This window comes from Elaeis guineensis, chromosome 4 (genome assembly GCF_000442705.2).
Source record: "Elaeis guineensis isolate ETL-2024a chromosome 4, EG11, whole genome shotgun sequence".
In the NCBI taxonomy this organism is placed as follows: domain Eukaryota; kingdom Viridiplantae; phylum Streptophyta; class Magnoliopsida; order Arecales; family Arecaceae; genus Elaeis; species Elaeis guineensis.
The window spans coordinates 30,353,240-30,364,209 of NC_025996.2; the positions used below are offsets into that span (position 1 = coordinate 30,353,240).

At 36.5% G+C, this 10,970-nt stretch overlaps 1 protein-coding gene across 1 annotated transcript; it reads left to right on the top strand.

Annotated features, from left to right (window-relative positions):
* LOC140856916 (uncharacterized) lies at positions 1–711 on the top strand. The gene has a single exon (XM_073255132.1). It carries the CDS (start codon positions 75–77, stop codon positions 537–539), a length of 465 nt encoding a protein of 154 aa, XP_073111233.1. The 5' UTR covers positions 1–74; the 3' UTR covers positions 540–711.
* Positions 712–10,970: the final 10,259 nt, after the last annotated feature.

Below are 10,970 nucleotides of genomic sequence, written 5' to 3' on the forward strand. Positions count from 1 at the left end.
TCCAACTCTATAAATACCTTGTTGGTCTTCTCCTTTGGCAAACAACTAGTTGTACCTCCTCTTCTTTAGCAACTATGGCTCGAACGAAGCTCGTTGCTCTTTCCTTCGTAGTGTTGTTAAGCATTAGCCTCACTGAGGCAAGCCGATCGCTGACATCTGCTAGTGGAGGAGGTGGTGGTGGCGGCGGAGGAGGTGGTGGTGGTGGCTCTGGGAACGGCTCCGGATCTGGCTATGGTTCCGGATCTGGTTATGGTGAAGGAGGTGGATCAGGGTCCAGTGGTGGAGGGTATGGAAGGGGCGGCGGTGGTGGCGGTGGTGGTGGAGGAGGAGAAGGGGGAGGGAGCGGTTCAGGCTACGGGTCAGGGAGTGGATATGGCTCCGGATACGGGTCTGGAGGAGCACATGGTGGAGGGTATGGACGCGGCGGAGGTGGCGGAGGTGGCGGCGGCTCAGGCTCAGGATCGGGCTCCGGGTCTGGCTATGGTTCAGGCTACGGGTCTGGATATGGGAGTGGGGGTGGGGGCACCCATAATGCATAGACCTACAACCACCGAAGCCCAGCATGCATGCATGCTAGATTACGTGCATCGCTCTCTGTCAGCTTTCTATACCGTAATTATATGTATGTAGTAGTGAATAAAATAAAAGGGCTTCTGAACCTCGATATTTGCCATGCTGAATAAAAGGAAAATTATGGATGTTATTTCCCAACTATCATGTCCTCTTCGAGAAGCCAGCATTTCTCTCTTTTTTTTTTTTTTTTTTTGAGAGGGAAATAGAGAGAGATTTTTTTTTTTAATTGAACTTGAGAGGTCTAACGTGATTTTCATGACCTGAGATGATCTGATCCTTAATGATCAAAGATCATTGCATTTGATAGGCCATGATCCAATCGATTAAAGATTCTTAGATATCTACAAATAACTTGTTTGGTATTTTATGAAAATCTAACATCACTAACCATATAATACCAAAACTATCCTCATACATTCTATAAACATATATTTATTAATCATATAAAATATATTATAATAAAATATTAATATATTTTTAATATATTTATTATTGATATATTCTATAAAAATATATTTATTAGTCTTATAAATTATTAATCATATAAAAATATATTGATTATTATTATAAAATTAATATTTAAATTATATTTATAGTATATTATTTATTAATACTGATGTTTATTTTGATTAAAAAAATAAGATAAATAGAAGTAATATATTAAATAATTTTATTATATAAATAGATATAAACTACAATAAGATATTTTCGCTCTAATTAAAAATTATCATTAAATCATAATATGGCAATAATATGATTAATAATATACTATAGTCTAATATATATTATAAATATAATATATAATATCATATATATATAATATTAATATAATATATTAATGTTATATTGATATGTCAATCTTTTTTCTAGACCGAAGGTTATTTTTATTCTCAAATTTCAGTCCAAGATCACTGTCCCGAGATAATCTTGAATTCCCAATCTCAATAAGATACTTTCACTCTAATTAAAAATTATCGTTGAATCATAATATAACAATAATATGATTAATAATATACTATGATCTAATATATATTATAAATATAATATATAATATCATATATATATATATATATATTAATATATATATATATTATTAATATAATATATTAACATTATATTGATATGCTAACCTTTTTTCTAGATTGAGGGTTATTTTTATTCTAAAATTTTAGTCCAAAATCACTGTCCTGAGATAATCTTGGATTCCCAACCTCAATGATAAGCATACTATAATTGAGTTATGTGATGATTTGAGAAGTGGAGATGATTTAGGATTACGATCATCATGGTACAATGAAATATGGCGATCTCTTCATCTTCGTTCATATTATCTTTAATTTTGGATGGATCACCCTATACCAAACATCCCCTAAAGAGTTAATTTGATGGATAAATTATAAGCAGTCTAACATGGAACGAACTACTTGAGTTGAAGACATTGAACGAACTACTTGATTGCTTCAACTCAAGGTCTGGACCAAGTTACAAATAATTTTTGTACCCAAAAGAAGTTGAGAATAATTTCAAAGGCTCGATTTAAGTGCACAACCATGTAAATCTTACACTATATCCTCAACTACACTCGTGCTACAACGCATTTTGAAAATATTTAACGGTAGAAAAGGGTAGCCCAAAGATTATCAAACTCATGGAACTACTTTCAGCACAACACAGTATTTGAATTTTGATGTGCTAATGACATACATCACACATGATTTGCGAGCTATGCTGGTCTCACTGTGGGTTCAAGAATTGATGTTCCATTGGGCCTTCAAATGGTCCAGTGTTTGATTGGATCCAGTCCACTTCCACTGATAATCGGGTTGATCGAACGTAGCAGTCTAGGTCCAAATGCCACACATTACAAATTACTTCTAATCACAATGTACTTAGTTTATCAAAGAGAAATCCTTTGTACATCGCATCCAGTATAGAAAAAATATATCACTCCATCTGATTGGACCATATAGCTACCACTTTTCAATACATATTTAATATCTACAGTTCTATTTTTTCATTTGAAATTTTGAATGACGAAAATATTTCTCTTCTTCTGAAAAAATTATGATATCCTGCAGTCAAATTATAACCTTTTGCACAGAAAATCATAATTTGGCCACGTGATATCATAAGGAATGGAAGGGATATTTTTGTCATTTAAAAATATTATAAATTTTTAATGATGAAAAAGTTTTTTCCTCTTTATGACTTCTACAAAAAAAATTATGACATCCTGTGGAGGAAGTTATAGTTTGATCGTAGGATGTCATAATATGGTCATAGAATGTCATAATTTTTTCAAAAAAAAAGATATTTTCATCATTCAAAATTTTAAATGAAAAAGTGAAACTGTAAGTATTAAATGAGTATTGAAAAGTATCATAAATTTTTAATGATAAAAATATCCTCCTATCTTTATGACTTCTGAAAGAAAAATTATGACATCCTATACAAGAAGTCATAATTTGACCGCAGGATGTTATAATATAGCCATAGGATATTTATAATTTTTTTTAAAAAAAAATAAGAGATATTTTCATTATTTAAAATTTTTAAAAAAAAAATATAATTGTAAGTATTAAATACATGTTGAAAGCGATGGCTACATGACTCAATCAAGTGAGATGGTGTATTTTTTTTTTTTACACCAGATGTGGTGTACAAAGAATTTTCTGTTTATCAAATAACGAAAAAGTGAAAGCACCTCCAATCTAAATATATTTAATAAAAATTTTGATTATTTTTAGTTTGGTGTTCAACCAAAAATATTTGGGTTCTGGATCACAGTTGTCCTCGTAGCACCTGATGACCATGAGTTGCCTCGTATCTCAATTTGTACTAGGGGTGAAAATGGTGTCATTAAAAAAAAATAGATTATTAGCGATGGCTAATTAACTATCGCTAATAATGCTGTCTCCATCGTTAATAATATTAGTGATGGACTTCTATCGCTAAAAAGTCTTATTAGCGACGAACTCCCATCGTTAAGAGGTCCTCGGAAATAAGATCGTTGCTAATTACAATTATTAACGATGGCAATAAATCTGTCGCTAATATATGTAATTAGCGACAGTATTAGCGATGATAAAGTTATTATTAATGATCAATTTTTTTAATTAAAATTTTAAAAAACTATTAGCAATGACTATTAGCGTCGCTAATAGTTTTTTATTTTTTTAAAAAATTTATAACTAAATTTTTTAAAACCTGTTTTAATCACAGTAATAAGCAATTGTATATTCTAAAAGATGTTGTAAATAAAATAATAATTATTTATCATAATTATAAATATAAAATTAATTATATTATATTAAAAATATAAATTATATAATTTTATAAATTTATACTACTTTACAAGTATCAAAATTACATACATATAAAAAAAAAATCATGTGAGATCCTTTTCGTCGTCCTCCTTTTGTTCCTGTACGTCCTTTCCAATAGCTGGTGGATAAGAGCCGGATGTCCCAACATCCTATAACGAAAAAAATAAAATATTATTAATAAGTTTCGATACAAAAGTGTATATGTCGATATTGAGATGTATATTTTGATATACTATTCTGATTTTGGAATAGATTATTCCTACATGTTCTATTCGATGATACCGAGCTATAGACAACCCTGACCTATTGATCGGATGGTTAGATTAAATTTTTATGCTCTAGGTTTCCTTTTTAAACTCAAACCTAAACATGTGAAGCTTCTAAATATAAAAATTTAAAATAAATAAAAAAAATTATTAATAGATTTACCTGCTGTAATGGTTGTGACAATGAGCCTAGTTGATCGCGTAGATGTAGGTCCCAAAGAATTTCAACAACTGTATCGCGGACGATATTTTGGAAGCTCTGAGGTCACTAGCTCCAAAGCCTCTGTACGACCTCCTCCACATGTGCATCACCCCACATCTGAGTCATCGAGGTCAGAGAGGAGGACGTCGAAGAGTATCGAGCTGTTAGAGGATCGAAGCTACGATCGAATCCTATAATCCAGCTCCTACTCACCCCTTCGGAGGCCCTGAGCCATCCCTCGAGATCAAAGAGGGGCTAAGAGGATGGATCCTCACTGTGCCGCGATACAAGATACTCCGCGTAATCTGCCTGTATAGTTTAAAAATTCATTAGTCCATATATATCAGTATATATAAAAACTTAATAAATAATGTTTTAAGTTGTTATCGCGATCTATCAAGATTTGGGATCTAAGTGATCACCAGTCCTCCTAGACTGATGTGTGGCCTTCCATATTTACAGCTATCCTGGTGTACGACCCAACTATTGTGTCTACAATAAATAAATAATAAAATTAAATTAATTAAAATACACATATGATCAATTCGATATGAAATTATTTCAAGTATAGAATTTTTACCAATCTATCGGCCACAACATTAATTTATACCAACAGAGCCGACGTTGTGCTTGATCGGATCTTGGTCTGATTTTGTCGTATCCTCTGTCGCCTACCAGAGTACTCTTTAGTATTCCACCGATCACAGAGGGCCTCTTATATGTCCATTCGCATCCAATGATCTGTGTAAGTCTTCCAATCGAATGGTGAGTCAGAATTGGAGTGCTTTATGACGGATCGCCTAAGGTTGTATAGCCCATCCCAGAGCCTAAGTGTGGTCACCTCCTCGAAGGTCTGACGGCCAGCCTCATTATTCTCAAAAATTTCAAATCGGTAGTATTCTTGTAAATAGAAGCAAGCATATATTAATAAATAGAATATAAACCTACTATGAATTTAAAAATTAAACACCTTTGACTTATCAGGAACATCTTTTAGGCTGCATCATGAGCCCTTGACGGCCAACAGGAGAACTCGTTCACCACCCCCGGCATCAATTGTCAGTTGATCTCGATAACCGCACGAGGTAGTCCAGGCTCTCTAAATATGCTATAAAATTAATTTTGAATAATAAATGTTAGACTCTAAAATGACTAAATTTTAAACATATTCAGTGAAGATATAGTACTTACGAGCAATGATAAGACAGCTCATTATCACACCTTAATGAAAGATGCAAATGAAGAATTATATCCAGATCGTACAAAATTTTCTAAGATTTTTTTTCTTGTACATTTATTCCATTTAAAATATTTGAATGGATGGTCTGGGAAGAGTTTTACCATGCTGCTCAAGTTATTAAAGGATGTATTTTCAAAAAGCACTCGATTACCACCATCGTATTATGAAGCCAAGAAAGTAGTAAAGGAATTAGATCTTGGATATGAAAAGATTCATAGTTGTCTGAAAGATTGTATGTTATATCGGGGTGAAAATGCTAATCAAGAGTCATCCAATGTATGTGGAGAGGATCAGTAAAAGCCGCTGACTGGGGTCTCGGTGTTAGGTGGCAGCCAAAGTAAGTCCAAAGCAGTGTTGGAGAGGGTCAAATTGCCGCATTTAGCAGCCATCAATCAAATCGATGTTTATTATTTTCTTTTAGTTGATGATATTAACAACAAGATCCCAAAATTACAAACCAATCGACCATGTATTTGACAAATCATTGATATATATATATATATATATATATATATATATATATAAAAGGAGAGGTTTGCTTAAAAGAGAATTACAAAAACAATATTCAGAGGAGAGATCTATTTTTAGCAATGAATTGGAATGGGTCCATTATTACCATTTCAAATGAGATGGATATAATATAATTTTGAGACTATAAGGAAGTAAATTTGTGATTTTTGGATGCCTAAAATACATCTATTTTTGAATTTCTCACTCAGTAAATCAGATAAAATCGAGGCAGCTAAAACCTCCACAACCTTACCGTAAGCAGGTCCTACAAAATCTACGTTAACAAACTTTTATCCTCTCTTAGTTCTTGCAACTACCACTATACGAATATCCCACTGCAAAATCTAAAAAAATTAGCCCTTAAAAAATATAGCATATCGTTAATCCATATTTGCCAACAATTCATCACAATTGGTGGAGCTTGAAAGGCAATTAACTCTAAAATCATACTAAAAAATATACCATTAATAGCATATGCCAGTGATCGCCTTGACTAACAACAAGTAGATCCAAAAGAAAACTTATTTCTAACTACATACAACATGTGTCAGTGATCACCGCTTTGAAGACCTAAAAGAAACTTGATTCTGGACCCGAATGTTCATGGTCATACTAGTGATCATCAGTCATTACATCCATGCCAAACCAAATGTTCTTAGTTACATATCAAAAATAATTTTATCAAATGTGAATACATTTCAAACAAGATTTGATGGCTCTTATTAGCGATGATATTTTGCCATCACTAATACTAACCTTAAAAACATCCCGTCAGTTTCTCACCTTTCATTTTCGCTCATCTCACCATCTTTTCTCTCTTCCCCCTGCCTTCGGTCCTCCTCTTTCCCCCATCGTCGGATCCTGCTGCCCCAAACCATCGGTCTTCTCCCCGAGCCCTCGATCATAGGATCCCACTTCTTCGAGCCCCCGGCAACCTTCTCGAGCCTCCATCCACCAGATCCTAAGCCCCTTGACTGCCTGCCACCTCCCCGAGCCCCGGCCATCTCTCCGAGCCATCAGCCCACCTCCCTCCGGTTTCATCCCACCGTCGGAGCCCCCGACCTCCTCCATCCACCTCCCACGCTGTCGGAGCCACCTCGGATCCAGCATCCCCCACTTTCCCACGCTCCTCCCTTCTTCTCGTCCACCTTTCAGAGCTGGTGTTCCACCGTCTGACCTCCTTTTTTATTCCTCGCCCCTCCCTTTGCTGGATCAAACCCCTCGTCGCCTCTCCCCTCTCCCCCCGCCCCTCCCTTCTCCCCCCGCCCCTCCTCTTGTTGGATCGGACCTCCACTACCTCCCCCTTCTCCCCTCGCTCCTCCTCTTGCCGGACCAAACCTGCGGCGGCCTCCCCCTTCATCTACTGCCCCTCTCCTTATCAGATCAAACCCCTCACCGTCTCCCCCTTCTCCCCTCTCCCCTCCCCTTATCGGATTAGACTTGCGACCCCACCTCCCTCCTTCAGAGCGCCTAGCCACTAGAGTGCCGAGCCATTGGAGCGCCGCACCATCGGACCCGCACCATCGTCACACTGTGCCATCGCCACACCCCATTTCTATCTTTTTAAATTTTAAATACTTAAAATTAGATTTATCTGATTCTCATAAATTACTAATATTTGAATTTAATTTAATAATATTATTAATTTTAATAATATTATAAATAATATTATTTAAATTAATATTATTTTGAAGAGATAGAATCACTCCGAAAAACTCTCCGACTAAAGTAGCCCTAAAGGGACAGCAGGGGTTTGAGGCCAGACCAGCTCTGGCCCACTCATCTATTTCGATGGCAGCTGGAGCAACTTGACGATTAGATTCTAGGCCCTAGGCCCGGTTCGAAGGAATAAGGGGGAAGTAATAAGGATAGTTTAGATAAGAAAAGGATATGATGGAATAATTGGATGTGACTCTATTATTATCTTTTAGCTTTTTGACATATTTTTAGCTGACACCAGATTTTTTTATAATCAGTCACAAAAATGATACTTTTGTATTATCTTACTAGAATAGTTCCATTTCATTTCATCATAATCATTATTTACAAGAGCAAAAAGGCACTGCATGCATACAAACAGAAAAAGAGAAAACACCATGCAAAAAAAAAGGGGGGGGGATGGCAATATTCCATTAGACCAGCGATAATCCATCAACACCAAGGCTAAGATCTAAGACAAGGACCATTTGATCTTCATCAACTGATGACGTCCCATTCGACTGGTGATGATCCATCAACACCAAGGCTAAGATCCAGGACAAGGACCATCTAATCTTCATCCGAAGAAAAGGCTCTAACCTCCTCATCACTATTATCAAGGCAGAGGCGATGCAGAACCAACTTCGGCTCCAGGCACTGGATACGGGCTTTGCAGTCCTCAAAATCCTGGATGAAGCCGACGGCGGAAGCATCGAGAAGCTCTCCCTTGAAGGCCACTGAGGCCTTATACCTCACAATACAGCAAAATTGAGCCTCTTCAAAGACCTCAGCAGCCATCCCCTGATAGGGAGCTTTGATGTAAGTGGAGGACCCTTCTCCTGAAACTCTAGGAGGGGGAGAGGGATGAGCAATCTGGGGAGACTCCGACGACCTGGTCCTCACCAATCCTGGTTTTTGCCATCTCTTTGAAAGCCCGACCGTTTTGGTTGCATCCTCCACCTGTCGTAGCATTACTACAAGACAGGGCTATCGCAGTGGTTCGGAACCGCTGTCGTAGGTCTATGGTAATAGTTGTTGCAGCGGTTATGGTAATCACTGCCGTACATAGGTATAGCAGCAGTTATTAAACCGCTGCTAAAACCAAATCTATCGCAGTGGTATATAGCAGCGGTTGGTAAATCATTGCTATAGCATCTATAGCAGCGGTTCCTAAACTGCTACTATAGCTTCTACAGCAACGATTTATGAATCGCTACTATAAATCCTCTAGCAGCGGTTAGAAAACTGCTACTATAACCGCTGCCGTAGATTATGGTAGCAGTTATTGAATCACTGCCATAATCTCTCTAGCAGCGGTTAGAAAATTATTATTATAACTGCTGTCGTAGATTATGATAGCGGTTATTAAACCACTGTCATAGATTATGACAGCGGTTGGCACGGATATGGTAGCGGTTGCATAATCGCTGCCGTAGACTATTAGACAGCAATAAAAATATAAATTTATTTTTTTATTTTTTTATTTGATAAATGTAGTTCAATATATAAATGCTCAAATTAAAACTTGAAAGAATCAAAAATTTTACATAAAACTCAATAATAATGCAAGAATATATCTCAAATAGTCAAATTTTATTACTGATCAAATTATATTATAATATGTTTCATCTAAATTTGCTACATCAAAATATATCAAAAATAAAAATATATCAAAAGTCTGTTACATCTAAATCCTCCTTTCTAAGCATCTCATCATCATCGGGAGGGACTGGAGCAGGAGCTAGAGCAAGAGCTGGAGGAGCTGGAGGAAATGCTAGCCAACATGTCCTGAATGCTCAAAAAATAAACTCTAGGATGAGCGGAGAGCTGTGTCATCATAGTGGACATGACACTCTTTAGTTGAGATGCATGGTCCTCAGCCAAAGATGCACGCTCCTGAGCCTGAGTGGTCTGCACCAAGACCTCATCAAGCTACTCCTGACTGACGATTCTGGAAGTATGTGAGGAGACGCTCGCCTCAGACCAATAGCTCATCGACGTATGTCCGGACCTACAACAAATTCTCCCAGAGTGCTCAGGTCTCAAGATCTGAAACAGATAGTCATGGGGGCTAGAGGTGTCTGGGCCATCGCACGCAAGCACATCTAACTACTCCTGTAATTACAAATTCAAACAAAATCTCATAAGAAATGCTATAATACTAATCATATTTTAGTTATTACTTACAAAAATCCTTCCAATTTTGACATTCATCGGCCTGCCCTTCTTATTCGTATGACTAGATCAGAAGATAGTGCTACAAGTGGGCATCACTCCCTCTCTCATCAGCTATAACAATCAATCAGCTTGTTAGAAATATATAAAAATAATAATTTAATATAAACTAAGGGTTAGAATTCATTACCTCTCTATGCACACGACTGGCCATAGACTCACAGTCTAGAGTGTGTGTACTCCTGAGCAACCTGGTTCTCCCAATTCTGATGGAAGGTAGCCTCAAAAATATTTAAATAACATAAATTAAAATCAAATATAATTGTTAGTATAATAAAAAATTTATAAGTTATAAATTAAATCTGAAATTCCTAGCTTTTTCAATGCCTGACCATCCCCTCCCACTGACTCAGGGGATGGTCCTAAATCCAAAGAACAAGCTCATCCTCAGTGTCTCTACGGTGCTCTATCCACCCTCTGTGGAGATTGATCTTATAATTTTGGTACAACTCTTCAATCTTCTGCAATCGGACATCTCGAGCCCACTCATGATCTGAAAAATCGTACATCCTCTGTACAAAATTATCAAAAGTCAGTTATGAAATTATTCTAATCAAACATAGTGTAAACTTATCACATGTATATATATAATTAAGATACACTTATTCAAATTTTCTTCCACACTCGGTCCTTGACACCAGCGTCCATCAATCACTAGTCTACGAGCAGTACGAAAATGATGTCGGACTGCCTCACAAGAACTCTGAAAAAAGATTGCATCTCTCACGTGGTCTCTCCTACTAGCCTCCCTTCCTGATCGTACTCCACTATGACTTGATGCTGGCGGTTCCACACATGCGGCATGTGTGTAGGACCATAAAATATCCTACTGGATGATGCACCTGCAATGAAAATACATTACGAATATATAAGAGTATGCAATAACTATATAAAAAATAAATAAATAAATAATTGACATA